We start from the raw sequence: 14,846 nt of genomic DNA, 5'->3' as shown, positions 1-14,846 counted from the left end.
CAGTCTGTCAGAGTCTTGTCCTCCCACTCACAGTCACCAAGCGTTTCTGATAAGAGAGGGTTGCCTTGTTTACTTTGCACCCTTTGCATTTGAACACTTTGAGTTACTATTGCAAGATGAGTTTTTATCCCATTTCCTCATTGGATTAATTAACCCAGCTGTGGCCATCGTTTCAGCCCTGCCCCTGCCCCTGCCCCCGCCCCACCAGGCACATGCAGCCTCTCCAGTCACATAGCCCAAGTCTCCATTAGAGGCTTTCACTGCAACTGGTGGGTATGTGGCCGGCGGGGGCTGGGGGGGGGGGGGGCGGTGCTTGACAACAGCGTTCATAATTGCTTTGTCTAATGGTGTAGGATCAGGGTGGTAAACTTTAAAAGGGTGTTTGCATCAAGAGTGCTATTTCAATTTGCCTTGTTATGTTCTCCTGTCGCTGAAACCATGCCTCATTTCAGCACATGGCATTATGTCCACTGGGGGAGTGACACGGGGGTCGGGGAGGGCTAATAAGGGGCCAGCCTCTGCAGCCATCTTGGAGCCCCTTGCCTGCCCACACGCTCCTTCTGCCTGGGGCAATGTTGTCCCTCTCTGTGTCACAGGAGGCGGTCCCCTGCCTTCCAATGGCACACCTACTTTCCAGGGAAGAAGACAAGTCTTGACTGGTCTTCTCATCCTGATTGCCCCTGAGGTGGCAAAGGGGGCAGTGGGGAAGAAAGGGGACAGGTGGCTAAGCAAAGGCTCAGTCACTCTGCTTAAATCAAGGAGCTCTTAATCTGCAGTTCCTTGTCCCCTAGGGTAGAATTATATCTCAACCTAATTTCCTTTACAGCCTAAATTCATTCTTCTGAGAAGGGTTCTACAGCCTGTCCAAGGGGTCTTTGTTCCACACAAGGCCAGGAACCTGTGGGCCGTGGCTGCATCCCTCCCTCCAGCCTAGCAAGTATCGGTGCTTCTGAGTGCCCGCCTGTCCCATTCCAGCCAGATATGTAGTCAGGAATCAACCAAGATTCCTAATGTTTGTTTTTTTTTTTAAACCTCTTTATTTTTTAATGGAATTTTACCCAACCTGTAGCATTTGTGATTGAGGGCAGAAAGAGTGTGTGAAAGGATAAACATACATTCTCACTCCCACCCCTTCCGTACCCATTGCCACCATGGCCATTCATTTCAGAGCAAGGTGAAGGTTTCACAGGAGCAGTTGAAGAGCTGTGAGTGGTGGTTCATTGCAGTGGTGTTAATTAGCATTTTATCCGGAGGTAAGAGGAGCTAACATATTTTTCCTTTTACAGCTCCCAACAAATGTTGGGTGTGGTCTAGATCTTCCCTGTCCAATACAGGAGCCACTGGCCACATGTGGTTATTTAAACTTAAATTAGTAAAAATTAAATAAAATGTAAAACTCAGTTCCGCAGACACACTAGCTACATTTCCAGGATTTGACAGCCACATGTGGCTGGTGGTGACCACACTGGAGAGCACAGACGTGGGACATTTCCCTCACTGCAGAAGTAGCCCCCAGGGCAGAGGGCCTGACGCTTCCCTGCTCATGGCTCACCCAGAGCCTAGCACAGGCCTGTCCCTCTAGCTTTCTCCTTTTCTCCCCAAACTCCTCCAGCCTCCTGTGTTTGACCCCCACCTCCTGCACCTCACTGAAGTCCTTTGCAAGAAGAGCTGTGTGTGATGGATTCCCACTGGGCGCTCAGCTCCACCATTTTCAAATGATGCGACACAATCACTGCCTCCTGTGACGCCCTTTGAATTCGGAAGGACAGGTCTTTCAAAAACATTTGTTTTAACCCGTGGGGAAACAGGCCCAGAGAGAGTAAGTAATGGGTCCTGATTTCTGGTACAGGCTTCTTCTCATAGTTTGTGCTTTGTAACCGTGTGTCACAGTCACACAGTCTTGATTTTCAAGACCGGTGAGCTCCCCAAGCGCCATGTCGATCATGGTGGAAAGTGCGTGGGCGTTCCCACCTGGCCACATGACCCAGGCCGATCGCTTCCCTCTTGTGGCCTCAGCTTCCTCGTCTGGAAGATCCAGGAGGGAGCTGCTACAAAATGGTGCTAAGATTTCTTGCACTCTAACAGTCCACATAAATTTTGGATTACTCTTTACTCATAATGGCTCAATTATTTCTCACATGATTTGAAGACCATTTTAACAGTTTCCCTGCCCTTGTATTTGGGGTGGCACTCACTCTGGCAGGCATCCTATTGATAATGTAATAGGGGCTTTAGGGAGACTTTTGGGGTTGTCAGCTAGGCCCCACTACTCCAAGGAGGTCCTGCACCAGCGGCATCAGCGTCTCCGGGAAGCTTGTTCGAAACGCAGGATTGCAGGCCTGCCCAGTTGGAATCTGCATTTCACCAAAATCTCAGGTGATTCATTTGTCCCAAAGTTTGAGTAACTCTGATCCGAGCCCTGGGACAAGGATAAATGGTTCTCACCTATGTAGAAACCCGCCTGCAGGGGACCAAGCAGACACAGAGAGCTTGTCACTGCGCCAAACCCTCCCAGCTCCGCTCTGGGGGCGGGGGTTCCAGTGGCGTCTGAGCCTTTCCCTGCGCAGGGATCTATGCTCTCCTACGGCTGCCCCAGAAACGGGAGCGCATGTGTGGAGAGCATCTTGGCCTCTGGGGTCCCTTACTCAAGGGTCCATCATATGCTCTCACAGCTTCGTTCTTCCATCTCATTAACGCTCCAACGGAAGCTCTCTGGCCAGGGCAGCCTTCCCACGGACTCCCCATGGCTATGCAAGGCCCATAAAGTTGGGAACAGAAATTGGGTCTGTGGGATACACAGGAGTCAGGTGGTCGCTGGGCAATGCGGCTGCGAATCACTGAATGGCCCGAGGGGAGGCTGGCTTGCTGTCCCTGGGGTCTGCCGGAGGCCTAGAGAAACACACTGTCTCCCACCATGTGGGAAGAAAGAACAGGATTCCATCAGATTAGAACTTTAGGAAATGGCTATTTCAACCTAGAAGAGAGGACCAGGTGGGATTCAGGATACGAAAATCTATGGAAGGCGGGGTGAAGTTCAAGGTGGAAGATGACAACGCTGAGACTCTGAGTCTCTTTGTATGTGCTGCTTAGGCTCCCATGACAATGTACCACAGACGTATTAAACAACAAAAGTTTAGGGAATTCCCTGGTGGTCCAGTGGTTAGGACTCCATGTTTCCACCACAGGGAGCCTGGGTTCGATCCCTGGTCAGGGAACAAAGATAAGATCCCACAAGCCGCCGAGCACAGCCAAAAAAACAAAAACAAAAAAACAAAAACCCAACAGAAGTGTATTTTCTCACAGTTCTGGAGGCTAAAGCTTTGAGATCAACGTGTCCATAGGGTTGGTTACTTCTGAGACCTCTGTCCCTGCTTGCAGACGGCCACCCTCTCTCTCTGTCCTCATATGGTCATCCCTCTTTACGTGTCTATGTCCTAATTTCCTCTTCTTATAAGGACAGTGGTCATATTGAATGAGGGCCTGCCCTAATGATCTCATTTTTTAAAAGACCTGTTTAAAGACCCTGTCTCCAAATAGGCACACTCTAAGGTCCTGGGGGTTGGGACCACGACATGTGAATCCGGGGGACACAATTTGGTCCATAGCACGCCATCTCCACGGCCTCTTGTGCATCATGAGAGTGGCTTTTTCTGCGTGTGGACATCACACTCTGTCCTGTGCTATGTGCCCCTGTGTACTGTGCTCCCAGCCCAAGAGTCACTGTGAAGGCTGGAAGCCAACTGGCCCTCAGGTTTTTTGGCCCCAGAACCTGACCAGTGGGGACCCAGTATAATGCAGGGTTCCTCTCTGACCCATCAGGTTCTCCCTCTCGGGAAGCAGGAATTTGAGCTGTGCTGAGAGAGACTGGGAGCCCCTTTTCGATGGGAAAGACCAAGTCACTGGCCTGGAGGATGGGTCCTGGGGGGGCCGAGCGCCATCATTCAAGGTCTGCATGAGGGCAGCTGAGCATCCTGGGTGTGGCCTTGAGGAGCCAGAGGAACTGGGCAGCTGCTGGTTAGTCTCCTAGCCCTCGTTACACAGTCGCCTGGTGCACTGTTTCCTCACCACCCCAAACTCCAGTTAGGATGGAAAGATGTACGAGCAGTGGACACCATGGGGAAGAGGCCATGGGATGGGCCACTGGGTCATAGGTGATGCCTGAGAAGCCAACGCCAGGCCCAGGATGAAGGCAACATGAGAGCTTGAGTGTATGTGTCTCTGTGTGGGGTCCCCCAGACACAGACCCCTAGACAAGGGTTCACCTGCAAGCGGTCGATAAGGGACAGGCCTGGGGAGGACCACCAGGAAGTGGGGCGGTGGGACGGAAGGGAAGAAGCCAGCCAGGCTGTGCTAACCAGCAAACCGCCACTGAGGGCAGCTGGGGTTGGGCCGCTGGGGACCCCTGGAGACGTGAAACGTGTCCCACTGCCTCCCTGCTTATCCTCAGCCTCCACCTGAAACTGGTGGAGGCCATGGACCTCCCAGGCCTGGCCAGCGTCCCGGGCTCTAGTGCCCTCCTGCCCCTCAACCTGTGGTGCTGGCAGCCGCTGCACATGTCGGGCAGGGGGGCTGGGGCACCATGCTGCGGTCTGCGGCGCTCATGGCCTCCCATCCAGAGCCACCAGGGCAGGACGTTGGGCCACATCATTTCAGGCTCAGAGGAGCCGTGAACTGGCGGAGAAGGACCGGCCGTTTCCGAAAGGTGCCTTCCCGGTCAGACTATAGCTGTCTGACCCTCCATCATAGACACAAATATCCGACTCCTTGGGCTTGACCTCGTACATCTACCCGCCCCCCAACCTTTTCCATCAGTCTATACTGAGGCAATTTTTTTATGTTGCGGCTAGCAGAGCTAAAGAAACAGAGAGGTCTGGAAGCAAACACCTAAGTAAAACACCTTTTAATAGTTCTCGTAAATGTCTCAGGTTAAGGAGACCAGCGCCAGACCCAACAGAACATGTTAACTTATTTTCCGTTTCCCCCAAATCACGTAAAAGATGGGTAATCTTTAAAGATATAAGATCAATTGGCAAATGAAAATCTATTTTTCTTGTACCCTTTATCATTCTGGGGGGAGGGGAGTTGCTTACATCACCAAAACCGAGGAGATGGTAGGCCACAGGCCCAGGGCTGAGAACAGATTCAGAGTGTGCCCTCAGGTGGACCCCTGGCCTGTCCCCCCTCAGTTCTTGGGGAGCACTTGCTGGCCCAGGACGGCCCCACGGTACCCAGGGAGGGAGCTGGTGTGCAGGCTTCTTGGAAGGAGTCAAGAGGCTGGCAGCGCACTGACCTCACCCAGCGGGCTGGGACCTGAGCGCTGGCTGCCAGCCAGCACTGGCAGAGCTCTGCTCCGTGGAGAAGCCCGCCACCCAGCTGTCTTCTGCAGAACAGGAGGGAGCCTCCGTGCTCCCTCACCCTGAGCCCTCCTCTCCTGAAGTAGGATAGGACGCCCTGGTAAACCCCACCCCCACGCTACGGACCCCTTCTTCACAAGAACACTGCCTTGTTCATATGCGTAGGTGCTTAACTTCTCAGAGACCGTTTCCTCATCTGCAGGAGGACAGGTTGGGCATGATGGTAAGATAAGATGATGTAGGAAGGGCGCCGGGCAGCTGCCTGGCCACAGAAGATACTCAGTAAATGGTGGTGGTTATCATGGCCTCCAGGTATGAGGCTGGGGGCAGGGAACCGGGGCGGGCTTTCTACCATTCTATGAAGGAAGGCAAGAACACCACAGTGAAACAAGCAGCAAGGGAAGGGATGGGGCTTTTCTCACCGAGGTCTTTCAATAAACATTCGGGCAGGGGGGAACATTTTGAGGTGATGGAAATGTTCTGTGTCTTGATTGTGGGGTGGCAGTGACACCGGCGCAGCATCACCAGCCCTCAAAGGAGAGGGAGAAAGGACTTGGGCTGGGTGGATAACTTAGACTCTTCCATCGCCCTCCAGGTGCCAAGTTCAAGGGCAGAAAGTTTTAATTTTTCTGGAATTAAGATTTAGCAACCTGTCCTGCCTTCTCCCACATAAGTAGACAGACACACACACCCCTCAGCCCTGGTGTAAAGGATTCCTCACCCAGACATCTCAAATCCCGCAGGTGTCCGAGCCTCCCTGGACTGTCGCTCAGGACCACGCCCGCCGGCGATCTTTTCTTATCCAATCGCGCCACCCTGCGGACAATCTGTACACTGCAGACTCCCCAACCTGACACCCACCAGCTGGTGTTGAAGGCGGGGGCGTAAGAAAGTAAACGGATCCACGTGTGGAGCCGCGAACGCCTCTGCCAGGAGGAGGAAGTATCACCTCGGGCTTCCCCGGGACAATCAACGAAACGAGCTGGAATTATGGGCCCTAATTTCGACATTGGTCGGACATTGACGAATTTAACCCGTTCGGCCCCTAGTCCGCTGCCAGAGACCCAGCCTTCAGAAAGGCACCAGGGTGCGGGTGGAGGTCGAGGCAACCATAGTACGGCGTCCTTGCCTCCCTCGGATACACCTGCGCCCCCGCCGAGGCCTCGGCGCAGGAAGCTCTGAATTGGGGTGGGCCGTCTTCCTGCCTCCCTCGCTCGGACCCCAAAGCCCGGCATCGGCGCGGCGGTTCCCCCTGGTGGCCGGATGGCGCTACTGCACCGCTCGCCCGCGGCCCGGGAGTCGCGCGGGGTGGAGGGCTCACCCTTCACAGAGAGCCTTCCGTTGCGGTCGGCCGCACCTGCACCTGATAGGGACCGAGGGCCAGCGGCAGTAGCTGGAGCCCCGACTCGGTGGTGGGCGACAGGTGAGGGTCTCTCCTTCCTAGTAAGCCACCCCCCCCACACACCCAAATCGGAATCCCTCTTCGGCATCATTCTCTTACTCCCTGAACCACCTGGGCCCCCACTCACCCGCCCTTACAGAACTGTCCACAGGGGCCGACACGTGCGCAAGGACTGGTCAGGGTGGCGGACACCGCATCTTGGGGCCCGTCGCGGAGCCCTCCCAGTGGCCAGCGCGCGCCTGGACAGCAGGACCAGTTTGCTGTTGTTTGTGCCCAAATGTGATAAAGCTGGGGCGGGGACGGGAGGGAGGTGGCACGTACTTGGAGAGTGAAGGCTGGAGGGGAAATTACAGTAGAGGAAATGAGTGTCCGCTAATGCAGGTGGCCCAATCGACGCGCGCTTTCCAAGCCACCCGTGCACCTGCCGTGCCTGCCGCCGTCTGACTTGCACACACTAATCCTGGTTCGGAGCCGTCGACTCCTCACCGGGCCGGGCCGCGCGTCGGTGGAAATACGGTCGGGGACCTAGCGAGCGCAGCTGCCTCCCTGCGCTCTCCCAGGGGGCTGAGACTGGGCGCGTCGCGGAGCTGGGGCGCCTCCTGGCGGCGACAGCGCGCGGGCCACGCGAGTGTCTGCGGGTTCCCTGCGCGGGCGGGCGGCCTGCGAGCCTGCATTTCTCGATTTGCTCGGGTGGCGGCGCCGAGGCCTATTCGCCTCTTAATAATGATGCCCCGGGAGGAAGAAAAAAAAAGTCTTTAAAAACCAGATAGGATGGATGGGAGAGGAAAGTGTGTGTGTGTGTGTGTGTGTGTGTGTGTGAGAGAGAGAGAGAGAGAGAGAGAGAGAGAGAGAGAGAGAGGGAAGGAATTGGGGCGTTGGTGAAGGCAATAAAACTCAGATCGCTTCCTTGGAGAGATAGCGGCGGCTATAATGCGCTGGGGGATCAGGGGTTTATTTGCAGATCCTGGATAAAAGATGATATATCGACACAGTTTAGAGTGTCATTGCGCCCGGCCTCTCAGGAAGCCACAAGTACATATTTCCTGAAATACCGGCCAATACAATATCTAATCCACACGCCACCTAAGAACGGGAGGGGAACCTCGGCATCTCACAAGCTGGCGCCTGGTTTCTGAGTTCTGGGCCGGGAGACCCCACCCAGTCTGGATCTCGTGGCCCCGACACCCCCTCCCGTAGCCTTTGTCTTCAGGCCAAGTAATCACTTACTGTTGGGCCTTAATAAATACGTCTGAGAACTGTCCTTATGCTCGGTAAATATTGGATTAGCTTTTCAATGACCAGGCTCTTGAAAAGGCTGGAGAAATCCACACCAGGTCTCAACTAAGCCCAACAGTCAATAGGTAAGGAAAAGACGCTATTTCCTTGGCTGGGGTGGGGGGCGTGGAGATGGGGGGCTCCTACCCTTATCAAGTTAGCTGATTCTACTGAACATGACAGCAGTTGTAGAAAATAGAAAAAAGGGGGTGCCCAAGTTTTGGATGAGCTGGAATTTCCACCTGGCCCTTGACGGGTTCTATTTCTATGTCCACGGTGCCCAGCCTCAACAAGAACTCTTTTTGTCTAACACGTAGTTTTTGTTTGTTTGTTTGAGGGATGCTTATGGGAGCTTCTGACCCGGCTCTTGGAAGAGAGGATGACCCAGAGGATCTCTGGCCGCCCCCCTAACTTTGCTTAGGTGAGACAAAACCGGGCAGATTCCTTGGAAGTTCCGCTCTGTCTCCCTGTTTTGCAAACGAAACGATGCAGGAGACATTGAGAATTAAAGAGGAAGTCCTTCTCTCCTCCAACACAGGGGTGCTGGTGGTGAAAGAAGTTTCTGAGCCGGTTTCCCGTCGTGGCACCGAGGCGCCAGAGGGATCCCGCGCCTATTTCGAATGACAGGGTGTTGGTAACCGAGGGGTCCGGCTGGATGAAAGCGGCCTCAGAACACACTGCGGCGGAAATCGAGCTGGGCATCGGACTGAGCGGTCTCGCGGCGTCCCTGAGCCGCTCCTGCAGTGCGGAGAGGGCTGGCTTCGCGCGCCCGGGCGTCAAGACGCGTCCGGTGCGGGAACAAGGGACCTGGATTTTCATCTACCCTGGAGCCGCGAAGCCCGCGGCCTCTGAGCTTCCCCCAGGCCCTGGGCACCTCGGTGTCCTCCTGGGCCCGGCACGGTCCGATGGCCTCTACTCCGGGCTCCCAGACAGGAGAGGCCTAGCCGCCAGCTGCGCGCGCAGGAGCAGCGAAGTGCGCGCAAGGACCCCGACCCTGAACGCCGACGTTCACAGACCCGAGCCCCAGCTTAGAGCCAGTATTTGGTAAAGAGACAGAAGCAGAGACAGAGACAGAAAGAGAAAGAGAGATCTCCAGCTCTCAGAGTGTCACGGGGCCTAGGCGGGGCAAGCGCCCTCTGAAGCCATCAAAGACAGGGGTGGCTGTTTTCCCCTCCTCCAGCCTCCTCCCCAATAGATATAGCACGAATTTTTAATGCGTCTTCCTTTCACAGACAACAATACAGGGTTTGAAAGCCGGACACAATTTGGGTTTTGTGCGGTTCCCTCCTCGCGCTCCCTCGGCCCAGCTGGCCATATGGAATCCAGCATGGAGCCCGCGGATGACAAAGGGACCCAGTGACAGGCCCAACAAAACCCCAAGGAGACTTCTGCCTGACTCCGGGATTCACTGCCCGCGATAAGCGCGCTGAATGGTGCGGGGCGGAGGGGGGCGAAGGGGGCGGAGGGTGGGCCCCTTCTCCCTCTTCCCCTCTCGCTGTCCCCTGCGATCCTTTCTCTGTCCCTTTTTAATATGCACGCCTCTAACATCCCTGGCTCCCAGCTCTCCCATTGTGCCGTTTTGTGCGGCCCGCTGTAGATTGGGCGAAGATAGACTGCCGAAGCGGACCCCGCGCCGGGTGCGCTCCCAGGGCGCTGGGGTTAGGGCCACACAGGCTCCGCGGGCGCTTTTATTGACTCCATGGGGACCCGAGGACAGTGAGAGGCGGGCGTCGGGCCCACCTCCCCGGCTCCCAGCCGCCGGCGCGCACATCCAGACTGCAGGCTGGTAGGCCTAACCACTACCCCAAATGCGCCCTCTACGAGCACACGTGGATGCCTGCGAGAATTTGGCCCTTCCACGCTGCCTCCTTCTCCTCTGGAGGCCGGGGGGGAAGCTCCTACGATCATTTTTGGCCCCCGGAAGTTCTGGGTCCTGCAGCAGTCAAAATCAACCAACTCTTGGGGCTGTGCCTCAGGCCTCGTGACAACCCCACTCCAAGAGGCTGGAACTCTCACCTCCCCTGCTGACGGATGGGGGTAGAGGGCAGTTACAAGAGGAATGTTGAGTGATTGGTATCAGGGCAAGTTGGGCATTCGGCTATTGCAGACACACGATTTGGGGAGAATTCTCCTGGCCTTTGCAAAGAGCAAGAAATAAAACCCCAAACGTTTCCAAGCTGGTGTGGGGAACAAAGGTAGACTTTCCCGCATTTAGGAAAACCTGGAAAAACCCAGTCGAACCTGGAGATATGAAAGGACATTTAGGAGGATATTAGAAAGACTCCAGCGCCCTCAATTATCCAGGGGCAGCTGCGCAACGCGGGAATAACGTGTAATCACGTCCCCGGGCGTGTGGTGCTGAGTGCTATTGACGCGCAGATTTGGTCACACGGATAATCATGTTTGCTTTAGATATTGAATTAAATCTGATCATCAACTAGAGGTAGCGAGAACGTCAGCTGGGACCGCTCCCTTTGCTCGGCCTCCTCGCCCCCGCCCCCAGCCATGCAGGTGGAGCTCGAGAGAAAACCAGAGATACAGTTTCCGAATGGGGCCGACTTTCAATCCCGAGGCGTCTCGGAGCGCGGTCTGAGCTGCAGAGCCCCGGGTATTTTCGGAAATCCGCAAGATAGAGGAGACAGGCGCCCCTCCCCCCAAGTCCGCGGGGCCCTCTGAGACGCTCCCCGGCGCGGGCAAGTATGCGCCAGGGTCCTCCAGGGAGCTCTCCCTGAGGCAAAGGTGGGATGGGATCAGATCTCTCGCAGGGAAGGACCGTCCGCCTCCCCCGGGCGAACAAGGGCGGTTTGCTCACTTCTCGCTCCCCTTACCGCAGCCCAGGAGGCCGCGACGCACCACCCCACCCCCAGACCCCTACTTTCTAGCGAGCAATTCGCCCAGCTTCACGCCAGAGAGCTGGCCTGGGGGACCGCGCACAGCCAGATGCTAGGAGGGGACGAGGCGCGGCATCCAGTCCAGGGACAGAGGCGGGAAACTCGGAAAGAGTGGGGATGGAAGGAAGGCTGGTTATCAGGGATCGCCTCTGACTCCCGCTTCCTGGCTCTCCCCGGCTGAGGAGCCCAGGGAGGCCGCAGCACCTCCACCCACCCCGTAGTCTTCCGCGCCCGGGTCCCCGCGTCCCTCCTTGTAGCCAAAGCTTGGAGCGCCCCGAAACGCGCCCCCGGCCCCCGCGCCCAGGTCTAGGCCGCCTCCCGGCCGCGGATTTGCAAGGGGGTGGGGAGAGAAGCCGACCAGTCTCAACCTCAGCATCCCCTCCCCTCCTTAGCACGAGGTAAATCAAATGCAACAAAATGAAAGTCATCGAGTGTAGTGGCTTCAACAGCTCCTTAGGCTGAAGGAGCCACTCGTAGATTTGGGCGAGCGAGGGGGGTTTGCTCTTCTCGCCTTTGCGTTTTCCAAAGTCACTCTTCCTCCTACGCCAGGGCGCTGCCGCCCGAATGCAGACCGCGCGTGAGGCCGAGAGACAGGCTGGGAGAGGCCGAGCGACCCCGGGCGGCGGGTCAGCCGCTCGCAGGCCCGAGGCCAGCGCTCCCGCGCGCGCCCGGGGTCCGAGGCGCGGGGCCTGGCCCGCACGCCCGGGAGAGGCCTGTTCCGAAGCCTCCCCAGCGCCTCGGGTGCTCCGGCTCCCAAGGGATGCGCTGGGGAGACCGCGGCCAGCGGCCTGGCCCGGCTCCTTGCCCGAGACCTCCTTGCCCGGCGCAGGGCGACAAAGTAAGACAAACGGGAGGGCCGGGCTTGGTTTTTTTAAACACAGGATTTTTATTAAAATTCTTATTTAAAAAAATTGAAAGCTTTCAGCGCCCGGCGCTCTTGGGGAACCGCACGGAACCGCTGAGCTCCAAGTTCCGGGGCTCAGGACCCGGAGGATGGGGCAGGGGGCTTCTCGCTCGCCTACACATTTTTCCTTTTTCATATTTGAGAAATGTTTGCACTGAACAAAATAAAAAAAGAAGAGAAGAAAGCAGGGGTAACCAAATATAAGCAAACCAAAACAAACCACGAAGAAAGGAGTTGGGCCCTGAGGGGTACAGGCCCTTCCTGAAGGTCATTTTGGCAACAATCACCACCGATATTTACAACGAAAAGCGAAATCTGCCACCAGTTGTCAGAACGTTTACATGGCCATAAATATTTAGCATTTTCTTACTTTAAAAAAATGGAGAAAAAAAATCCTCTATATTTTTAAAGTGTTCTCCACTTGCTTCAGAAGAAGACGGCTGACAATATCGCTACTCACACAAACATATTTTACAAAATTCACAAAAGCGGGCGGTGGGGGGTCTTTTACTCCTTCTCAGGTGAGGACGTTAACGCTGGGACCATTCGGTCCCCGGGGAGAGGCAGAGAAGCGAAGCTGCGCAAACATTCTGTAAACTCGGCTTATGGTTCAGCCGTCTCCAAAGGTTCAAACGGAGAGAGGGATGGGGCGGAGCTGGGGGGTGGAATCTACCTCTCCAAGGAGGTGCAGCAACCTCCTGGCGCCTCCCCAACGGAGCCAAGAGTCAACTCGACTCCAGAATAATAATTATAATAATATAATAACCACTGTAAGGGCCGAGTCCTCCTCGCCTCCGCCGCTGGGGTGGGGCCTGGGCCTGGGGCCGAGAGTCTCGGAGGGGCGACGCTCACCAAGTCCACTGCTGGGCCTGGACCAGGGGGTGTGCTGTCGGGTACTGGGGGGTGCCGGCCGAGCTGTACTGGGCGTTGTACTGCATGTGTTGCAGAGACTGCGCGCTGTAGGCCGAAAAGGGGATGCCCGCCTGGAAGGTGGCAGCTGCCAGGTCCTGGGCTTTGAGCGCGTGGCACGGTTTGCCGTCCCTGACCAAAACGGGCACGGCCACCCGGCGCGGCGAGGGCAGGGGCGTCACCTCCATACCTTTCTCTGCCCGGGCGCGCTTCATCTTGTAGCGGTGGTTCTGGAACCAGATCTTGACCTGCGTGGGCGTGAGGCGGATGAGGCTGGCCAGGTGTTCGCGCTCTGGCGCCGACAGGTACCGCTGCTGCCGGAAGCGCCGCTCCAGCTCGTAGGTCTGCGCCTTGGAGAAGAGCACCCGCCGCTTCCGCTTCTTGCCGGCGTCCCCTCCGCCGCCGGGGGTCTCCTTGTCATTGTCCGGTGACTCGTCGGCCGAGGGCTCCGGAGACTTGGAACTCGAGTCCTGGGGCGCCGCGCCGGCTGCCAGCCCATGCACTGGGGGAAAGAGAAGCCCATCAGGAGCCTGGAGGCCGCGCGCGGCCGGGCCCGACCCCGCGCGCCTTGGATCCTCCGTGCGCCCTCGGGCCTGTGCGCCCCGCAACCAGGCCCCGCTGCCTTCGCCCTGACCCCCGCCCTGCTCCACGCCTGACAAAATCGTCGGTGTCCGCCCCGGGGAAAGAGAAGAAGCGGCAGGAGTAGGGGCTCGGTGCTCCAGTTTCTAGGGGTTTGACCAGTGTGAGTGCGTATTTTTGGGGGGGGTGGAGTGGCGCGCGGAGGAGATCATCGCGGGTTAAGGGCTCCGGCCCCCTTAAGCAGTTTCCTCTCTGGAGAGACGTGGGCAGATTTTTAAAAGAAAAAACCCACAATCCCGGCATTGATCGGCTCGGCCATTTAAGGCAGGTTTTGGGGGCTTTCGTTTCTGCTTTCCGACTTTCTGGACACCCTCCGCACCGCACAAAGCGTCCTCTATGAAGTGCAGGGGGCAGGGTGAGCTATTTATACCCGGGCCACCCTCTCCCCGTATCCCGAGGCAGGCTGGCTCGCTCCACTGCTCCAGGCCAGTCCTTCCCGGCTGTCGGAATGGGGGAGGGGGGCTCCGGCCGGAGCCGTCAGTTCTGGTTGGCGTCTGTAACCAGCCCTTGGGAGGTATTCCCCTCCCCTTCTTCCTCCTAATTTCTCTCTTTGGAAGAAATATCTGAGACCAAGTCTCCTTCCCGGACTAGGGGGGGGGTCTGACGAAGAGGGAAGAGGTAGGGCATCCCAAACAAACGTCAGGCATCTTTCTGGGGGCGCAGGGTGAGGGATCCGGCTTACAAGGCTCCATCCCTTTTCTCCCCGCGGGCGTGCGGCCCAGGCTGCGGCCACAGTAGCAGAGGCGGTCACAGCCGCGGCGGCCAAGTTTCGCTACTTACGGGAGTACTGGAGGCCCTCGGTGCTGGCCAGCCAGCGCGTGTACGGGTTGTCGCTGCTGTCGTAGAAGGGGTTCTTTAGGGGCAGGCTCTGCACCGTGTCCAGGGCGCCCTGCCCCAGCGGCCCGGCCCTCTTGGCGGGCTCCGGCCCCTCGTTCTCCTCCTCTGGCCCTTCGGCCACCGAGCCCTCCTCATCGTTGGTGTCCGGTAGGTCCAAGATGTCCTTGACCGAAAACCCCGTCTTTGTGTTGGTCAGCGACATGGCCGGGACCCCGCAATTTATGCCGCAAAGTTGTAGCTTCACTTGGTCAATTCCTTGCGCTCTCAGTAGGGGCGGGGGAGGGGGTATGGGGAGAGGGGTTGGGGGAGGGGAGGGGGGATGGGCTTTAATTATTGAGATTATTATGTTTAAGAAAAAGAAAGAAACTCTGGGAAAGGGGAGAAAAAGAAAGAAAGAAAGAAAAAGCCCAAGGCGTTGCCTGTGTCTTCTCTGCAAGCACGCGGAAATGGACGCGGGGAGCCGGGCGGCCTGCGCGCCAGCGCTGCGGGCCGGGCCCGAGTTTGTAACTCCAGGAGGGGTGCCAAGGCGGCGTCAGCTCCGGCTCCGGCGGCCGCTCAGCGCGCGGTGGCGGCTGGTGGCGAGGAAAAAATGGGCCATTGCCCGAGCGATCAGTCCATATAAGGCTGGGCTCCAC

At 57.2% G+C, this 14,846-nt stretch overlaps 1 protein-coding gene across 1 annotated transcript; it reads right to left on the bottom strand.

Moving 5' to 3' along the window:
- Nucleotides 1-12,674: 12,674 nt before the first annotated feature.
- NKX2-2 (NK2 homeobox 2) lies at nt 12,675-14,429 on the bottom strand (the record flags this gene model as incomplete). Its single annotated transcript, XM_079943897.1, has 2 exons — nt 14,155-14,429; nt 12,675-13,237 (listed from the first exon to the last, which is right to left on the bottom strand). Exons 1-2 carry the CDS (start codon nt 14,411-14,413, stop codon nt 12,675-12,677), a joined length of 822 nt encoding a protein of 273 aa, XP_079800023.1. The 5' UTR covers nt 14,414-14,429.
- Between the last annotated feature and the right edge of the window lie 417 nt (nt 14,430-14,846).

The sequence above is a fragment of the Stenella coeruleoalba genome (assembly GCF_951394435.1).
Source record: "Stenella coeruleoalba genome assembly, chromosome: 15".
Classification (NCBI taxonomy): Eukaryota; Metazoa; Chordata; class Mammalia; order Artiodactyla; family Delphinidae; genus Stenella; species Stenella coeruleoalba.
The sequence above is the reverse complement of the archived record's forward strand: the minus strand, read 5'-3'. Positions and strand labels throughout refer to the sequence as shown.